This window comes from Setaria viridis, chromosome 9 (assembly GCF_005286985.2).
Source record: "Setaria viridis chromosome 9, Setaria_viridis_v4.0, whole genome shotgun sequence".
NCBI lineage: Eukaryota > Viridiplantae > Streptophyta > Magnoliopsida > Poales > Poaceae > Setaria > Setaria viridis.
This window is the reverse complement of record NC_048271.2, coordinates 4472598-4491640: the sequence shown is the minus strand read 5'-3', so window position 1 is coordinate 4491640 and position 19043 is coordinate 4472598. Positions and strand designations below refer to the sequence as shown.

General features: G+C 46.7%; 4 protein-coding genes across 6 annotated transcripts; 1 reads left to right on the top strand and 3 right to left on the bottom strand.

Annotated features, from left to right (window-relative positions):
• Positions 1-347: 347 nt before the first annotated feature.
• Positions 348-1681, bottom strand: LOC117835426 (uncharacterized). Its single transcript, XM_034714777.2, has 3 exons — positions 1435-1681; positions 850-929; positions 348-779 (listed from the first exon to the last, which is right to left on the bottom strand). Exons 1-3 carry the CDS (start codon positions 1519-1521, stop codon positions 527-529), a joined length of 420 nt encoding a protein of 139 aa, XP_034570668.1. The 5' UTR covers positions 1522-1681; the 3' UTR covers positions 348-526.
• A 4734-nt stretch (positions 1682-6415) lies between these two features.
• LOC117837298 (BTB/POZ domain-containing protein At3g50780) lies at positions 6416-10282 on the top strand. Of its 3 annotated transcripts, XM_034716896.2 has the most exons (5): positions 6416-6679; positions 6780-7043; positions 7183-7208; positions 7569-8265; positions 8982-10282. In XM_034716896.2, the coding sequence occupies exons 4-5, from the start codon at positions 7633-7635 to the stop codon at positions 9927-9929; spliced, it is 1581 nt and encodes a 526-aa protein (XP_034572787.1). In that variant the 5' UTR covers positions 6416-6679; positions 6780-7043; positions 7183-7208; positions 7569-7632; the 3' UTR covers positions 9930-10282. The 3 variants fall into 3 exon arrangements, with proteins under 3 accessions (XP_034572787.1, XP_034572785.1, XP_034572786.1); XM_034716894.2 differs by lacking the exon at positions 7183-7208 and having other exon boundaries at positions 6417-6679; XM_034716895.2 differs by lacking the exons at positions 6780-7043; positions 7183-7208 and having other exon boundaries at positions 6417-6679.
• A 243-nt stretch (positions 10283-10525) lies between these two features.
• Positions 10526-12412, bottom strand: LOC117837299 (probable calcium-binding protein CML41). The gene has a single exon (XM_034716898.2). It carries the CDS (start codon positions 11317-11319, stop codon positions 10774-10776), a length of 546 nt encoding a protein of 181 aa, XP_034572789.1. The 5' UTR covers positions 11320-12412; the 3' UTR covers positions 10526-10773.
• A 150-nt stretch (positions 12413-12562) lies between these two features.
• Positions 12563-15322, bottom strand: LOC117837297 (cytochrome c biogenesis protein CCS1, chloroplastic). The gene is made up of 8 exons (XM_034716893.2): positions 14844-15322; positions 14522-14741; positions 14322-14433; positions 13963-14235; positions 13605-13876; positions 13352-13508; positions 13170-13253; positions 12563-13071 (listed from the first exon to the last, which is right to left on the bottom strand). The coding sequence occupies exons 1-8, from the start codon at positions 15265-15267 to the stop codon at positions 12913-12915; spliced, it is 1701 nt and encodes a 566-aa protein (XP_034572784.1). The 5' UTR covers positions 15268-15322; the 3' UTR covers positions 12563-12912.
• Between the last annotated feature and the right edge of the window lie 3721 nt (positions 15323-19043).

Sequence of the window (19043 nt, the reverse complement as noted above, 5' to 3'; positions counted from 1 at the left end):
AGTTCTGTATAGGATTCCCTATAACTAAATAAATAAAGAAACACAGAAGAGATATTTCCATTCAGCAAAAGAAGAATAAACTTGTTTGCCACACTTTACCTAAAAGTAGAGACCTTATGGTATCACATGATGCATGGTGTTCTCGGAAATAATCGTAATAGCAAATGTTTAATTATATGGTACATCTGCACCTTTGAACTGCCATTCTTGAGAAATGATTATACAGAATTTTATTATAGAACAATGCAACATATGAACGAACTTAGATGAAAGGGGATGGCGTTTGAATCGATAGGATAATAATCGAATGAGTATCACAGTGTCTTTAACTATGAACAGGCAGTACATAAACTTCTGAATTGGCAATAAGCATTATCAATATCAAGCATAGCTATCCCTTTACATTCAGAAATCAAACACTAGGTTACGAGGGGGTAGTGCCCATGAAATAGCATCAGTCTGGGAGTTAGTATGAAACTCCAACAAGGACAAGCAGATCACTCAGATGGGCTATGCATACAACTTGTCACTTTGCCTTCTTTACTAAAGGTGTAGAAGTAACTGAAGGCAATGTCCTCTTTTTGTTAAAGGAATTGGTTCTGCTTTCAGGCTCATCACAATCATCATCACTAGCCTCATTCGCCTCCTTAGCAGTTCTATTATCCTCCTCCAAGGCCTTTCTCTTCTGTGCATTCACCTTCCCGAGCAATCTCCTCTCAATTGGATCAGTGGGAGGCGCACGCTTCACACCGGGGACCACTTTAGCACCAAGACCAAGCCTACAAAACTTCTACAGTCACATACCAGTTATCGAGGAGTGCTAAAAAGAGAAAACAATTAACTATATACCTTGATGGCCGGCCCTCAAAATCCTTATCATTGGGTTCATCTGGCTCCGATGCACTCATTTTGTCCACCCATGTCTGAGCCTGAGAATGATTGATGACATGGGTAAGTAGGGTGGGAAATAGCACAATGGGGAGTGCAAAGGGCATGTGAAAATCATGGAGTTGGCCTCACATAGTTGAAAGAGTTCGATTAAACAACACTGACAACTAAACCAAGAGAGTATTATTGGCCGTGCAGACCTCTTGATGCAGCATAAACTCTTCAATACCAACTTCTGTAAATTGGAACTGCAGGGCTGCAGCTTGAACACTAACCTGATGCAGCATCACAGCATCTACGCAAAAGCAGGGCGCACATGGGAAGCGACAGTGGGTAAACAATCGTGGAGGTGTAACTTCTTTTTCTCCCCCATTGGAATTGCGTCGAACAGGTTAGGGGCAGCGTCTACAGAACCTAACGCCGGTAAAAGAGGAGGACAACATTGCATCGAGCCATGAAATACCAGTGAAGGAGAAGACCACACTCCAGAGGGAACACAGAAGGGAAGGAATCGAGGAGCCGAGTAGACGGAGAGGCGGAGCTCACCAGCTTGAGGGCCTTGTTGAGCGTGACCACCTTGGGGAGCGGCGCCTTCTTCTTCTTCTCCTCCGGAGGCGGCGTCTCGGTCGCCATCGCTAGCGGTTGACGCGGCGGCGCGTCGATCGAGGAGTAGCGAAGGGTGGCGGCTTTGGGTCGGGAGGCGAGGAGACGGGCGCCGCGGCGCGGGTGGGCAGCGGAGGCGAGGAGACGGTGGCTGCGCTGCGGAGACTGGCGTTAGGCCGGAGGTAGGCGGAGAAGTAGAGTGGGCCGGAACCAGTTGTAGTCATCCAATTGTGGGCCGGTCCAACTGTGAGTAATGCAACCCATACAGAGTTTTGATTAATTTCATTGCATATGCAGCCCAACTGTGAATTTGTTCGTAGATTTGATCGATGGAGAGGAGAACTTTACACAGTTCAACATGTGCTATGTTCATCTTACTAGGCCTATAAGATCATGAGATTTGTCGGAGCACTAGCAAACGATCTACTTGTACAGAATTCCGAAAACATTTTAGCCGCTTCCGCTTCCGGTGACGAGATACAGGACAATTTCAGGAGAGGCAGCCAAGATTTCAGTGCACCAGATGCTCAACAAGTCTTCAGTGCAAGCTCAATCCACAAGACTGTCTCTGTCTTTGTACAAGCAGAGCGATCTGAGTGTATATATATATATATATATATATATATGTATGTATGTATGTATGTATGTAAAAATTTATGTCTAACCTATACAATGACAAAACGATAACGATAAAATGCTTACTAAAATGTATCTGACCAAATATTGTAGGAAAAAGTGTTAGGATGGGGATGATTAGTGCATCGATATAATAAATTAAGGGATCGATTTGCACCAATTAAAACATGAGGAACACTTCCAAAATACTTAAGAGATGAAAAATATATATTTCCAATATTATTACACCCATTCTCCAATTACATGATTTTGTATATTACTCCAATACCCTAAGTCTCAAATATCGATGGATCTTTTCTTAGTTGCCTATTTGTTGCAATTTGCAAAAGCAAAACCTCTAAGTGCATATCCTAACATTGCAATTTAAATGAATGAATCATAATTGGTGACCAAACAAATTGAAACACTACTTTATTACTTCAAATAAATTGATTTGCATCCAAAAATATTTGTGAGGAAATTAGTTGCATACCATTTTGGAGCAAAACAAGATTTCGGAAGGATGCTGTAGCGGAGAGAAATAGAAAAGGAAGCTTACGAGCAGCTTGAGGCCGTGGGCATCAATCTGGCGAGGAGGCATGCTGCAGCGGCCGGCGATGAGCGAATGATGCATCCCCATCTTTCGCGACTTGCAATTTGAAACCTGGACGATGAAGTTTTTGCATTTTGAGCAACCGTAATTTCGCGGGTGTCATTTTCCCAACCGGGACTAATTAATAAGGACAAAAGGTCTCCATCTTTAGTCCCGGATCTTTCACCCGGGACTAAAAACCTCATTTAGTCATGGTTGGTAACACCAACCGGGACTAAAGGTGTCTCCACGAATTATAAAATTTAGACTAGGACTATCTTTAGTCCCGATTCCAAAAACAACCGAGATTTTTGTTGAGGATGGAAGGTAGTTTTTCTACTAGTGCAACTCTTGCTCGTCATGCGTGCGACACGCTTGGCTTGTTAGTAGACGACCACTGGTCCGTCCGTGTGGGCTTTCTCTGATACAATACTTTGAACTGCTCCGTGTGTTTATTGCGTTGTCCTGCCTGCAAAGAAAGTATGCAAGCGTAGCGAGCATGGGCTGCTGGGCCGGATGGTGGTGTACGCATTGGAGTTCAGGAAGTGCATAAGTAGTGGAAATTAAGTTCTAATCTCTAGAATTTTATTTTGCCATGGTGCCTGCGCACTCGGCAAGCTTAACGTGGCTTCACCCCTGACGGCCGGGACGCGGAGAGCACTGTTCGTCGACCAGCAACAGCAACAAAGAGAGGGTGGGTGTTTGTGTTTTCACTCGACAAATCATCTACAGGTCCTATTTGGAGCAAACAGTTGGTTCTCTCGTTCAGTGAAGAACGAAATGGAAAATATGTTCAGATTTTATTTCCTGTAAACGGTTTCCATCCAATCGATTCGAGGCTTAAAAGTAAAGGTTGGATGCATCACTTGTCTCCCCACACTAGAAATATGACCTCTCGTCCCTAACATTAGCACCGATCACATTTGGACCCGATACTAATTAGCATTAGTACTGGGTTAAAATTTGGGATTCCTCGAAGGCCTCCACCCGGTACTAAAGGAGGGCCTTTAGGACCGGGTAGGAACTCCACCCGGTACTAAAGCCCCGTCTGCTGCCACCCCCCACCCCCACACGCGCCTGCCTTATCTCCCCATCCAGTACACTTCTCCTTCTCCCTCATCCACACTTCTCCTCTCTCACACTCCCTCCCCTCTTCCTCTCCTCCCTCACACTCCCTCTCCCAGATCTGCCTCCCCTCCGCCCTCCACTCACCCCTCATTGGTGATGAGGAGCGGCGCCGGGGCGAGGTGAGGTGGTAGTGGCGAGTCAGGGCGGCTGCGACGGTGCAAGAGGGGCGCGGCGGCGGGACGGAGGAAGGGGAGGAGGCAGAGGGCGGCCGAGGCGGCGGGGTTGGTGGATGCGGCGGACGGTGGCGCGTGGAGGAGGGGCGGAGGCGGCAGCGGGGTGTAGGTGGCCGACGGCGGGGCTGGCGGTGGCGGGGGCCAGCTGCGGGGGAGGCGGGGGGCTGGCTGGGGGTGGGGGGATTTGCTTTTTTAATTTTTTTTAATACCCTCTAGTACAGGTTATTCCAACCGGTACTATAGGACCCTCCCTCTAGTACCGATTTGCTAGTACCGGTTGCGCAACTGGTACTAGAGGGGGGGTTCCCAATCGGTACTAGAGGGGGTTCGTAACCGGTACTGGAGCCATTTTTCTAGTAGTGCCACGAATACCTGGAACTTTAGAATTTTCTCCTTTCACAAAAGAAAAGCTGATTTTACTCCTAATTAATTAATTGATCGAACTTTTCGAAAAGCCAAAGGGAAAGACGAATTAATAATGGCGCCCAACGAAGCCCAAGTCGCCAGCTGGGCTGGAAACCATGCGGTTTCAAAGTTCAAATCCAGGAACAATAGCGGTCAGTGTGCCCAGATTCCGTTCCCATGGCCCTTGGTTGTAAAAACGATCAAAGTGATGAAAAAGGTTTCAGTTTCGATTCGAACTAGTAAAAGCAAAGACTCAAGGCTGGCACCGATCTTCTGCTGCTACCGGATCAGCGGGGAAAAGGGGCAAATGGAGGGAGAGAATTACAAATTTGGAAGAGAGAGCTTTAACCCAAAGCAAGGATCAATAGCGACGGGACGCTTCACGGTTATCTAGAACCCCACACGCCTTGGCATGCGAAATCGTGTTGTTTTGACCCTCGACGCCGCCGTTTCGTAAAAAGGAGCCTGAATATGAACCAGGGTTTGCCATTTGGTGCCACATTTTGGTCAAACACAAACGCATTGGTTGGCCGTTGGAGCACGCAAACACATGCTGCCATTTCACCGCTCGATGGCACGCCACCCGTGCTCTCAACTCTCACCAGGGAGGAACGGCTCCTCAAATTTAGCAAGATCTTGGATGTAATCTCTCCATCCCCGTGAAGAGTGTCCATTTAGACTCTAAAATTTGTCCCACAAAAAATATCCAATACGATTTTCAATCTCAATTAATATTAATTATTAGGGGTAATATAGACATTTCTTACCACTACTTCGAAATTTTCTAAATGGATACATATTTTGGGACGGAGGAGCGCTCTCGCGTGCAGAAGCACCTTGAATTCCATGCAAACGCATCATTTCGTCGAGGTCTCGAGGAGGATCCGAGAGCGAATGCCAGGCTCCAAATGCTAGCGCCTGCACAGATGCACGCAGTGAAAACCATACGGGCATTTGGGCCTTCCTTGGCGTATCTCCAGCACTCGAGTGCCACTGGCTGCTAGCTACCACTCACTACCACAGTGCTTTGGCATGCGAAAAACCCTTGGATTTCCTGCTGCCCCTTGCGGTTTCCTCCTTGCTAGTGTCTTTTTCTTGTCCTCCTCCCACGACAGTCCAGTCCAGTGTCCAGTCCTTGGTGTTGCTGCCACCATTTACGTACTAGGTTAGATTCAAATCCATCATCAATTCTGATGCCTAAGAAATGCCCCGGCATTAGCAGTCTCTGCTGCGCTTCTCGATCACTGCCAAGCGTGCTTAATTGGCAAAGAGGAGTGGCCTTTACTCAAAGACCGCCATTAGCTTGCGTACTCCACTCTCTGCGCAGATCGCACGAGGAGCTAAACACCCCTAAGCCCTAGGACAATGATAGGTTATTTGAACGAGAGAGGGGGCGTGTTTGCCCTCCTGATGATGAGTTCCTCCCACGCAACGTGCCGACATGCTTCAAAGTTGCCGCAAGAAAGAATCTCTCTTGCCAGTGTTAATCTGGTGCGGATCGTGTCATGCACACCTGGCTGGCCTGCATTTTTTTCAATCGAGAGACGAGCGAGCGCCTGGGTTGCAGTAATTAAAAGTCGTTTTTTTTACTGCTAATGGGAGTAGTAAAACAAGTGCATAATCCATGATTGCAGCAGGCTAACCGCAGCAGATCGGCCAAGGCGTGCACGTGACCAAAAGGCTTTTCGGGGTGAAGACCGGATGCCAAGGTAGATTACCCTTCCAGCGAGGTAAAGTTGCAGTACTACTGCCACCGCAGCGCCGAGGCTGGTAAAAACAAAGGGACGAGCAGAGCCCGAGGGCGGTAAAATTACAGCATCGGGTAGTGGAGTTACTGTAACTCGCAAGCCTAATCGGACACGACTGGCGGGGCCGGGACGTGACACTGCCGGTGGGCCCCGCGCTACGCGCCGGGCAGAAGCGAGCTCCTCGGCTCCTCGCGCGAGAACCGATGGGGACGGACAGGGGTGTAAAAACCACGGGATACTGGTAGAATCTCATGCCCAGTTAGGATACTGTTGGGAGTTGAGTGAGAGGTGTCTGGAGAGCACAAAGCAGCCGCTACAGCTGCAAACGGGCGGGGAGAGGGGAGGAGCACACGAAGACGCAGTCACAGCGGGATAAAGAGGAGGAGCAGCGGGAGGTAGAAGAAGAAGGCGAGCAGAGGTGGGGAAAAAGGGAATCCTAGAAGAAATTCGAAGAGGGAGGGAAGGAGGAGGGCCATGATGGCAGGTGTGGCGTCGTAGATGGTTAAAGCGAGGACACCACTCATCAGGTAAAGTTCAAAAGAAGCTGCTGCTGCTCTCCTCCGCTTTGCGCTCTTTCCCTTCCGCCGCATTTTCCCCTGCCCCACCTCCTCCGTCTTTCTCCGGCAGGCCTTTGGGGAAAGAGATGATGCGAGGTTCCCGTCACTCGCGCCTGCGCTGGCTGGATAGGTAGATGCTGCAGCAGCCAGGGGCCCGTCTTTATTACGGCTGCCGCCGGGCCGCGGCGGGTGAGGGGGAGGGTTCCAACTTCCAAGCGCTGCGCTCTCTGTGGTGTTCGCGAATGCTTGTGATGGATTGAAATTCTGAGGGGGTTTCGTTTCTGGGTTTGGATTCTGGAGAGGTAGGGCCACAGGGGAGGATCGTTTTGGTGAGGTATGTGTGGCCTTGTTGGTTGCTTTTCCAATTTTTGCCCTACTCGGACTCGTTAGTTACTGAATTTTAGGTGGTTTTGTGTTTGGTCTGGCGGCGTTTTTTGGGGTTGATTTGTGATGAACATGCCAATTTGCTGTAGAAGAACTGGGTATCCATGCGTATCAGGTAATAGAAGAACTGGGACTTTTAGTCATGTTGCATGTTTGATTACATTCCAAGATGGGTTCAGTTCTGAATTTGCCTAGTAACTCCTGCTACTTTTAGCAGTTTTTTTCATGATTTCAAAGATGACTCTGAGCACTGAAGTTCCTACTACTTTGTGAAATTGGGGAACCCATATTTAGGCAGAAATTAGGAATGGCATTCTAGTGGTAGCAAACTTGCAATTAGTGCTCAGTCAGAAGGTAGTGTCAACTTCAACAGTTTTTTAGCCACTGTGTGAGCACTATGTTCTTTACAAGACCTACTTCATTCCTAATTGAAACTTCAGTTTCATCAATTTAACTCTTGTGCATTGCTGCTCAGGTGTATGAAGGGCTGCTGCTTTTGTAGTTAGTATCAGAACTGACATTAAGCTTCCGAAGGCAACATGGCTGAATTGAAGGCTGCAACAGCAAGTCTCGACGCCCGAACGACAAAGATCAGAAATGTTCCCATTGCTGTAACCCCAGAAGGATTCTGGTGCTGCCCGTCCCAGGCCGTGCTCCAGAAGACGGCGAAGAACCAAAACCAGCAGGCAAAAACCAAAGGGGGTGCCTCTCCTCCTGCATCAAAAGCCTCGTCGATTCAAAGGGCACCAACAATCTCATCAGAGAGACGAACGCATTCGACTCCGACAAGGTCCAAAATCAATTCAGAGGAGCAGAGGTGCTTGTCGGCGGAGAATGCCGCGACGAATCCACCAAAGGCAGTGAATGAAAGGCCACAGAAGCAGCACAAGATATCTGTTGGATTTGGCCAGCATGAGATAAGTGACTTGAAGGTTGTGCTGTATGGTAAGGATGGAGTTGCAGTTAAGATGAGTGTCCACAAGAACATCCTAGCTGAAAACAGTACCTTCTTTGCTGACAAGCTTTCAAGGCAAACTCCAGTGTCGAGCTTAGAGGTGACTGATTGTGAGGATGTGGAGATTTATGTTGAGACTGTGGGGTTGATGTACTGCAGTGATGTCAAGCAGAGACTGATCAAGCAAACTGTTCCCCGTGTCCTACGAATCTTGAAGGTTTGCTCTTGTTAAAAGTTTCATTCTATTATTTAACCCTACTTCTGAGTAAAATTGGAATAATTTCTAGATTTAGTTTCATTATTCAGTGTCAAAGCATTGCCCCGGAAGTTAGAGTTCAAAGTGGCATTATTCACTTTTGTCAGTCTAAAGGCCACTTATATTTTACTGCCTCCAGTAAAATACTTTTTTCGATCTTCAAATTAAGTAAACTTCCTTTATCGAAAAAATATTTTACTGCCAGCATGATCATGATCAACTGTTAGTAATAAACTAACAATCCTTAGATATAAAAAGAGGCCATTATTCAGTGCAACTGAATGGTGCCTGCATGTCCGGTTCATGCTGTTACATCAAAGGGATATTGTCTGCTATACCCATAATACTACAATATGCCACTTAATTAATGGAAGCTGACAAAGATCGCATCGTCCTATATATTTCGCACATACCAGTTGGTGGGGGTTGGGACAAATTTCAAGCTAGGCAGGCTGTCATGCATTATGTGATTGCTTTATGGACCAAATGGCACAGAAAGATAATTGCACCAATCAGGCCCATGACTGCATGGACCCTGTCCATACCATGCTAGCATGGTGCCTTAAATTAGGATCGACCAATCTGGAGTCTGCAGAAATCAGAACAAATGCTCCTTTTCATCTACTTATGTTTTATTGTTCCCTTAGTAATTTATTTTTTTTCTTTTTGTTATGCAGGTTGCAGAGTTGTTAGGTTTCCAAGCGTGCGTCGTTTCATGCTTAGATTACTTGGAGGCAGTCCCTTGGGTAGGGGAAGAAGAAGAGAATGTGATCTCATCTGTTCGGAATCTGCAGAGTGAGAACTATGGTGTTAGTCCCGTACTGAAGAGGGTAGCGTCTGATCTAACGACCCCACCAAATGACACATTTTCACATATCATTGAATTAGTTTTGAGAAGCAATGAGGATAGGGGGCGGCGTGAGATGAAATCCTTGGTACAGAAGCTTCTGAAGGAGAATAGCGCAACCTGTACTAGTGGATCTTCTGACTTATGTGCTGAGACTCTATACAAATCATCTCAGAACTGCCTGGAGTCTTTGTTGACCTTGTTTCAGCAAGCAACTGGCAGTGATTTTGCCGAGCAATCTCTGAATATTAAAGAACCAGTTTTCCGACAAATTGCTCTAGAAGCAGATAATCTCCTCTGGTTAGCTGAGATTTTAGCTGACAGGAATGCTGCTGATGAGTTCGCGGTCATGTGGGCTAGTCAACGTGACCTGGCGGGGCTGCACTCCAAGTTACCAGTCAAGTCGCGCCACCTTGTTAGCTGCGTCACGGCGAGGCTCTATGTGGCGATTGGGAAAGGAGAGATCCTTCCTTCGAAGGACACACGGCGGCTTCTCTTGGACATCTGGTTGCAGCCTCTCATGGATGACTATAACTGGTTGCAGCACGGATGCAGGTCATTCGATCGGAAAGTGGTGGAGGAAGGGATCGGGCGGACCATCTTAACACTGCCACTGGAGGATCAGCAGACGATCCTGCTCTCGTGGCTTGGGAGCTTCCTGAAGGTTGGGGACAGCTGCCCCAATCTCCAGAAGGCCTTTGAGGTTTGGTGGAGGAGGACTTTCATAAGGCCCTATGCTGAGCAACAAGGTAATCGGTCACAATCTGGGCGGAGTTGAGATATCGATTGGTGTAAAAAAAAAATAAAGTTGTTTCCTAATGTAGCGTATTGATGAGAAATTAGAGTGGTAATTTCTTACATGGCAGGCTGTTTGGGAGATCCCCAGTATGTGGAAGAAAATGGGAGTGTAGGGTAGGATTAGTACTGTTGACTTGTGAGGCTTGAGAAAATGTGTGCATTGTGCTTGCGAAGCTCTCTGAATTCTGGGTACAGAATTTGTTCTCTGGTCTGTATATCATCAGGCATCTGTTTGCTGCTTCTTACAACGCTGTGTGATATTAGTGCTACTGCACTAAGGATCTTATGTACAAACTCAATGCCTTTGATGCAATTGTAAAGATTTTGCAGAGAGATGTGTTCTTCTAAAGTGAAAACATATAGGTTTTCATGTGCCAATGTTGACACTATGCTTGCCCAATAGCGATATTGAGCTACAATGCCACTTCCTGCTGAGTCCAAGTGCTTTGATCATTTCCACATAAGAAACGCGTGACCTATTTGAATCCAAGTGCTAGATCACTGAAAAAAAAAATACCTGCACAATTAAACTTCTGGAAAATAAAAGAGAGATTATTTGAAGTACTTCTGAACAAATAGCAGTACTTGGAAAAAAGGATCAATTGCAACTTTACTGATACACTGGTGGGACACACCAAACAACACAAGATGAGGCAGCAAATTGCTTCAGGCAAGCAGGAGATCATCCAGGAGTATATGCCTCCTTTGCCTAGTAGCAACTTTCACTGGCTCATCTGGATGCAGACTTATGAACAAACCCTTTCATTCTTCAGGGCTCTGAAAGGCTGAAGGCTCTCAGCCCTGACTATGTAAGCCGGTTTCAGTTAGCTCATCATCCTCTGGAACTCGTGGAAATCGAGGCCGCCATCGCCGTCGACGTCATAGGCCCGGATCATGGCCTCGCAGTCCGCGACGGAGCGCTTGTCGCCGAGCTGGGCGAGCACCCTCTGCAGGCCCCTGGCGGTGATCCTGCCCGCGGACTCCACGGCGTTGAACACCTCGAACGCCCGCCGCAGGTCCTCCTCCTGCCCGCCCTCCCTCTCCATCAGCGCCACGAACCCGGCGAAGTCCAGCATGTAGCCGCCGCCGTCGCCGCACGACGCCGGCATGTCGTCGCCCATGGACACGAAGAAGGCGCGCAGCTCGGCGCCGGAGATCTTGCCGTCGTTGTCCCGGTCGAAGTGCTGGAAGATCCGCTGCAGCTCGCAGTGCCTGCTGCTGGAGCTGGAGCTGGAGCTGGACCCGGACCCCCTGCCGAACGACGACGACGACGGCCGCGTCACGGCCGCGCCGCGCGGGCTGGCCACGTCCGACTGCCCGCACATGAACGGCAGCCTGAAGCTCCGTTTGCTTGACAGCCTCTTCGCCATTGCTGTGCTTGATCTCACAACTCTACTCTTGCAACAACCAGGAATCTATAGTCCTGAACGCTTCGCTTGTGTCAGTGTCACTTCACTTTGCAGTGCAGGTATACGAGAACTAAGTGCAGCGGCCTCCTTTTATAGCCGCGCAGGTCAGCTGCTGCCTGCAGCTAGCGATGCGAAGAAGAAGCTGCGGCTCATGCCATGCATCTTTGTGTGAGGTTTGACCGGTCGTGATGAGGAGTTAGCTGGGCGTCGCAACTACCTTCCCATCAGATACTGTCAGCTTGGCATTATCTAACTCCCATCAGACAAGGTGATCATGTGCTCACGATCCCCGCGCCGCCGCCCACCAAACAACGATATCTCGGAATCCGTGATTTAGTTATGGGCTTCCAGATCCCGGCGGTGGTTCAGCATTTGAATTTCCAGTTTTGGGAGCGCCTTGACGAGTGATGGGTCAGATTTAATTTCACTGAAAAATTCAGTGTTTGCAGGCATTCAGAAGCTGCCGGCAAGACAAGCGATGCAGCGAGGCAGTGATCTTTGCAGAATGCAGACATGGCATATGGCATGTCTACTATGTCTTTACACTTTCGGGGAGAGAGAGAACTGAGAAGATTTTTTTTCCGAAACAAAATGAGAAGAGATCTGAAACTAGAAATGCAATCATCTTGGAGTCGAAAATGATTGTTCTTGATCTTGCAATCTTCAAGTGTCAAGTTCAGATTTCCAGTGAAGATACTGAAATTCCAAGAGAGATCTGGCCATCTTTCGGGGAGCAGAGGAAATCAGCAATCTCGATACCACATTACCACTCAAGATTGGGCATGGGTTTTTCAAATGCAGAGCTTCCATGTGCCTCTCATGGAGATGGAGGTTGCCAACAACTTGAACATCGGGATTGCCTATGCCACATGTTTGTGCGGCATCACCACATGGCAGTAGATGCTACTGGCTGTTTACTTACTGACAAATGACCCACCTGAAACTCATCATTGGGTTCGGGCATCGAAGAGGACCGGCAGAAGAATCTTTCCTGTTAGTTTTGGTTCATCCTGGTGTTTGACCAGAATGAAGAAAACATTGGATGCTACCCAATTTGATGGACCAACAGACTGACAAACAGTTGACACCCAAGTTCACCACACCGACCACAACAGTAACTCAGTAAGGACATGAATGGAATGGAATCTGCATCCTATGCAATGGAGGAATTTGTCCACACAGATCTCAAGAACGATCAAGCGTCTGATGTGAATCTGAATGACTCCCTATTGCATTCTTGAAACGTGCTCCCCCAAAAAAATTCAGTTACAGAAGCAAGGTTACAGTTTTCCACTTTTTTCTATAGCAATACAATAAGCTATCAGTTTAGTTTCTTTGCAGCAGCAACAACAGAAGGCTTTACGAGCATGAAACTTGTACAGCGATCTTCTGACTCGACACTGTGCTGAGTCCAATTGCAGCATGTACTACCTTCTACTGAAAGACAGTATGAAATTTTCTGTTCTCGAAGGCACCATTCTGCGAATTCAAGCTTCAGTTCACCTGAGTCGCCATCTGCGTCTTCAGCAATCTCAACTGAAGAAAAAAATGCTTTCATGTGGCAGTCGATTTGCTATCTACTACATTCTCATTGGCACCGATCAACTCTGGCACTTTATCAAGCAACCGGTTCATCTCTTCAGAAAATTCAAGCTTGGCTCGATTTGTCTTCCCTCCAACAACTACTGTACTTCCATCTTGCAATGCCCATATCTAGAGCCACAGAAAGTAGACCAAAATGTGTGATAGTAAGCCGATTGGGACACTTTTGTGTACAAGGACTATGGCAAACAATTAGGCATATGCAATACCTGAGAGTGTGAAAGATAGCTAATGCAAGTCGTTAACATGAGTGCACCAAATCCAGCATAAACAATAGGAACTCCTGGATCAGTCTAATAGAATGGAAAAGAAAAGTCACAGTTAATGATATTAACAAACAAGAGAAAATGCATCCAGGATCAAAGTAAAGCAATGGATCTATAGGCCTTACCTTAAGATCCAGTCCAGTACTGCCAATAGCATCTTCAATGAGTATTTCATTACCATTGATCTCAATGGGGAGTTTTGAGCTTGGCCGACGAACTCCTACAAACTTACCATCTTGATCATACAGCACAATAGACTGCAGATCACGAGCAAGCATCGATCTACAAATCATCAGGTAGGCAAGACAGAAATGTAATGACACATGTAAATGGCTCAGTTTTGTTATTTAAACTAGATGAAGGAAACATTAAACATACATTCCTTTGACACTCGGGTTTGAAGCGTTCGAGTCTTCAAGTGGCAAGAACGTTCCAAAGAGCTTCTTATCGCCATTCAGCTTCAACTGGGCCATGGCCAAATTGAAAGGTCCTTCGCCATTTTTCTTCACTTGCAATGCTGAAAATCCCCAGTCTGTTTGGTAGATAGTAATTCCTCCATACCTCAGGGGATCATTCACTTTGATAGTCTTCCTCATCACCTCTTTACCATCAAGGTTGAAAAGTGAAAGATCGCTATAAAATTGCGATACCTGGAAATCCAACAATATTTGCTTGCCAATCAATCTAGTGCACATAACTGCACAAAAGGTTTGAAAATGCTGAGCAAGGAGACCACCTCTCCACTATCATAGTACTCCATGTAGAACCGGTTGACATGAACTTCAGTATTGAAAACATCTGGCGCAACAGAGAGGACCCCTCTGGGTTTCATCACATCTCCTATAACAAAATTCAGCCCTTGAGGCACATCGACGGAGCCTTTGAAACTTCCTGTCGCACTAAGTGTGGCTCCAGCCATGATGAAAAGCATCGCTAAATGCACGCCGATAGGTGCATACCGACCAGCCAGCCCTTTAAAGGCATACAAAGAAGGCCCCTTGGTGAATACCTGCAACAGATCAAACACACCTAATGCAAATGCCAAGGAGGCAAGAACGGAAATTGGAGCGATCAAGTTCCAGAGGTGACGATCACCTCATATCCGGCACCCATCAAGATAACTCCCAAATCCTGTATGGATGCTCGGGGAAGAGAGTCCGCAAACTCCTGCTTCCGGATTCTTTCTCCTGAATGCGTGAACGACCATCTGCAACAACACACCAGCAATTGATGTCTCACATGTGCTTCTCTGATCGGCCTAGCAAGCAGTGGCATGTACAATAGCAAGACCTTACCTTCTTGCAACCTTTACCATGGGCAATTGGGTCGTGTAGGTGCAGGCCATGAGGGACGCCGCGAGGAGCGCTAGAAGGCCGAGGAAGACCGGCGAGGAGAACATGTGGTCGAACCCGGGCGTCAGGATCCACCTCCACGTGATGAAGCCGAACACCGGGTTGTCCTCCGGGAACTTCTCGAAGTAGTAGCTCGGCGCCTCTCCCTGGTCAATCACCGTGCCTGCGGTTGCCGAAGTTCGCAATGCCAGTGTCATATAAGGGAATTCGAGAAGCATCGACAGCAAAAGAAAAAAAAATTCAAGTCACAGTCGGCAGCCGGTACCCAGGGCCATGAGAGCGGCGATGGTAAACATCTCGGAGATGGCAAGCGGGAGGTTGGACAGCGCCGCGAGCGTCTTCTTCGTCGCCCTCCTCAGCAACGACAGCGCCGCGTTGCCGCTGCCTTCCTTGGTCGGTTTCTCGCTCTCCCCCTTCTCAACGACGCTCCCGCCCTGCTGCGGCTGCGGCTGCGACACCGGCGGCGCTGCGTCGAAGAAGACTATCTGCTTCTTAGCTTTGCTGGCGCCGGCCGGGATGGTCTCCCGCCTCCCACCAACGCCGCCGCTCCTACCACTCCCCCGCGGCGCGTCGCAGGAGACATGGAGCCGGCGGGTGGGTAGGCGCGGGGACGGCGGCGGGGGCGGGAGGCGGCGGAAGGAGGAGGGCTTGGCGGGGTTTATGAGGAGATAAGACGCGGGGGACGGCATCGCGTCGTGGGCGTGGCGGGAAGGAAGACCCCGAGCGCGAGCGGCGAGGGAGTGCTGGCTTCGTCATCTTCCTGCCGTTGCCCGCGCGGAAAAGAGTGGCCGGTGATGTGGATAAGGCGTCGTGTCGCGCGCGCGGCACACAAGTGGGGTGAAGTGAGGAGGCGAGCGAGACCGGATTTTCCCGATTGGGCTGCTGATCTTTCTGCGGATTCGTCGGGCCGAGCCGACAAGCCGCGAAGCCGTCCTGACCGCCGTTCGCTGCCGCAACAGACGCGGCAGCGGGACCCGGCCGGCGGCGCCGCTGCTGGGCTTCTGGCGATGCGTTGGCGCCGCGACCGGCCGGCGGCACAGGAGGAACGCGATCAGGCAGGAGGCGAACGGCGTCGCAGGGTCAGCAGCCCGCCGGGAGGGAGGCTGGGCCTTTTTGCAGCGTGTGTGGGCCGAGAGTGTACGTGAAAAGGCTCGGGACTTATGGGCTGGCCTAGGCAATCAACTTTTCCCTTTTTTAATCCTGTGGGACCATCGGGCCTAGTTTAGCATGCAGGAGCAGGCAGGGGGAGGACGCTTTGCGTGTGCAGAGGTCAGATCCTCTAACGTCAACCTCCACGACTTCAGAGTGCAGTCACCCATCTACGCCGTCAGCTGCCGAACCAACGGCCATCAAATCCCAGGCGGCGCTCCACACTCCACGTGATGGGCTTCGGCCCAACAAGAGGTCTCGACCAAGTCCAACTGCAGCGAGAACAATTCAGGGAGCGTTTCTAGGTGTCGCCAAAGGCGACAGTTCTGCTGCCGTCGTCTTCTATCGGTACATGCAATAATTAGTATAAAGAAAATAAAGATAAAAATGATAAGTGACCAACATGCATACGAATCGGTAACTAAAAAAATAATAACTAGTAAATCGAACATAAAAATTAAAATTTAATTGCATTATTATGTTTCGATAATATTTTATAAAAATATTTTTGAATATGGATTAATTAGTTCTAACTCCTAACAAATGATTAAACATCACAAACAAATGGCTAACTTTTTGAAAAAAAATTAAACATGATGAAAAAAGAGGGTATAATGCGAAAAAAAATTGTGCGTCATGAACATTTGATTGCATAGGACAAAAAACTAAACATCATGAACAAATAGACCACATCATCGAACAACTTAGTCTGCAGAACTAAAAAAATAATTTAGAACAAATTATTCTAAATAATTAGAACCACAAGCAAACTAGTTATTATACAGAAAAATGAGTTTATATGATGATCAAATATTACAACACCACGACAAAATATTTTGGTAAAAATATTTTTACTTTTGAACAATTCAATTCAGTTTATAAAACGAACAAATATTATTTAGCAAAACCATAACGTCGAACAACTTAGTCTACAAAACTCAAAAAATTATTTAGCATGGCTATCAAATCAATCTAAAAAATTAGAACCACAAGCAAACTAGTTATTATTACAGTTTAGTAATTCAGATTGAGAATAAATAATTAACATCACCAAAAAATATTATAACACCGTCAAACAATTTAGTTTATAAAGTGAACAAATTATTATTACTATCGAACAATTTAGTATATAAAGCAAACAAATATTATAACGTCATGAAAAAATAAATCTATAAACATGAACAAAATGTATATACATTTGAATAGATAATTTTATATAGAGAGCATACATCTGTATTATAAATAAATTATTTTGATGCATGTAGAACAAGTTGGCATATAAATAAAATAATTTTTTTGAAGAAGTGAAGTAATAAATAAATTGATCAATAAATAAATAGAAAGTTACAAAATAAAACCAAAATATAAATTAATAAATAAAGAAAAGAAAGACAAGGAAAAACAAATGGAAAAGGAGTAAGAAATAACTTCAAATAAAAAATAAAAGAAAAAATACGAAAGAGAAAAAAGAAAAATAGAAAATAGAAAAGTTTAAAAATAGAAAATACATTTGAGGAAGTCACGGAAGAACAAAATAGTTAAAAAATGAAACAAAACGAAACCAGAAAAGGAAGCGGAAGGAACCTGGGCAAAAAATACGAAAAGAAAAAAAAGAGTAACTCAGCCTTAATAAAAAAGAAAACAAACCAACTCTATCTGAGCCAAAAAAAAAAAAAGAAACCCACCCTAGGCATGCATGCTTACATGACTAGCCCGGGAAAAAATAAAATAACAAAACTAAACCACCCACCCATGTATGCATGCCAGCATGCCGTACACGTGCCAACTCCGTCCTCCCACGCATGCATGCGAATAGTGGGCCGGGCTGTCATGACACGCATGCGAGAAAGGCCCGCTAGACTTTCACGGAAGGCGGCAGATGATTAATTATTGCATATACGATATATATAGCTTCCACCCCATTCAAGTACTCCACCACTCTCCCATACTCTACATCAAAATAATCCACCAAAACATGCACCAAAAATTCAATCGAAAATATAGGTAGATGCACGATGCAATGATGCATGTTCATGCAAAATTTGAGGTTGATTTTGTGCAAGGAGAAAAAAATAGACAAAATCTCCAACTGCAGCTCCCTCGCCTAGAGAGACCGGCAAGGACGACGAGATTGTGTGCCACCGAGTCCGCGGGGACTACGCCATCCGGGACCGTGGATCCAGCTTCCCGACGAGAACTCCGGCACGCTCGAGAGTCGAGAGAATCAGAAAATTCCAGTTCCGGAATCAGAACTCAAAGACGTCTCGGTTACAGTAGATGTATGAACGCACGCAACTCAAAGAATCATCCTCCTACCAACCAATGATGATTGGAGGGACGACCTTGTACGATCCCGCCTTCTGGAATTACAGAGCGGTCCACGCCAGGTCGGACCCTTCTGGCGTCACCCGTTGAATTGAGTCATGGACATGTGAGCAGCAGCAAGTCAGTGACTTGTTCCGGGCCGCGCAGACGAGCGATCATCCACTGGTCCAATCCAATGCGCGTCATGTATTCATGTTTTGGACTCCAGAGAGATACAGACCGTGCCCACCTACGAGGGTGGTAAAGAGCCCTCTAATTTAACCTAGCGATAAAGCTTATTATCGGATCATAATATTATATAATTTTGAAAAAAATTAATAATTGGATGGTGAAGGAGACATGAGAATTATGATACACAGGGATGGTAATGGATCATAACCCTCATGCTTTCTTCACGATCCAACTCAATTATATCCGCTGCTTTTAGTTCAAAATCATATAATATTATAATCCGGTTCTTATTAAACTAAATTATTAAATTTATAAGTTAAATTAGAGGCCATTCTACCGCACATCTCGATACGTTACCACGGCCGGCCGCGCCCGGCTCGATCGAGCAAGGCCACGTGAAAAAGGCTTCCGCTTCCACGTCGGGTCGGCGTGGCCGGATATACTCGAAGCGAAACGGGGGAGCATTGATTGGATTGGGGGCGTATGGATTTTGGACTCCATATGGATGTATGCTCGCAAATTATAGTCCTTACCATTGCAGCACGTTTACTATGAGGTTTACTTTGGTCTATTTGAAATACAAGGTGATTGTTGTACAGATATTTCTCAAATATATATAATATAAATTATTCTACCTTTCAGAGGATCACCGAATGTATTGCCTTGGTGCTTTCTCATATTTTACAATAGTGTGGATCCTTGAACTTGTGAGTAGCACAATTAGGTCCAAAATGTATGTAATCCAAATGATTTTGTGATTGGAGATGACATGGCACCTTGACTTAACCTGATCCATCATGTAACCACACGATCATCATCG

Coding starts and splice junctions, on each gene's coding strand:
- LOC117835426 (XM_034714777.2), bottom strand. CDS start 1,521: ATGGCGACCGAGACGCCGCCTCCGGAGGAGAAGAAGAAGAAGGCGCCG. Junction 930..1,434: donor TCAACAAGGCCCTCAAGCTG/GTGAGCTCCGCC, acceptor AATCATTCTCAG/GCTCAGACATGGGTGGACAA. Junction 780..849: donor TTTGAGGGCCGGCCATCAAG/GTATATAGTTAA, acceptor GAAGTTTTGTAG/GCTTGGTCTTGGTGCTAAAG.
- LOC117837298 (XM_034716896.2), top strand. CDS start 7,633: ATGGCTGAATTGAAGGCTGCAACAGCAAGTCTCGACGCCCGAACGACA. Junction 8,266..8,981: donor GTGTCCTACGAATCTTGAAG/GTTTGCTCTTGT, acceptor TTTGTTATGCAG/GTTGCAGAGTTGTTAGGTTT.
- LOC117837299 (XM_034716898.2), bottom strand. CDS start 11,319: ATGGCGAAGAGGCTGTCAAGCAAACGGAGCTTCAGGCTGCCGTTCATG.
- LOC117837297 (XM_034716893.2), bottom strand. CDS start 15,267: ATGCCGTCCCCCGCGTCTTATCTCCTCATAAACCCCGCCAAGCCCTCC. Junction 13,509..13,604: donor AACCCGAGTGTCAAAGGAAT/GTATGTTTAATG, acceptor GATGATTTGTAG/ATCGATGCTTGCTCGTGATC. Junction 13,072..13,169: donor GCTATCTTTCACACTCTCAG/GTATTGCATATG, acceptor CTGTGGCTCTAG/ATATGGGCATTGCAAGATGG.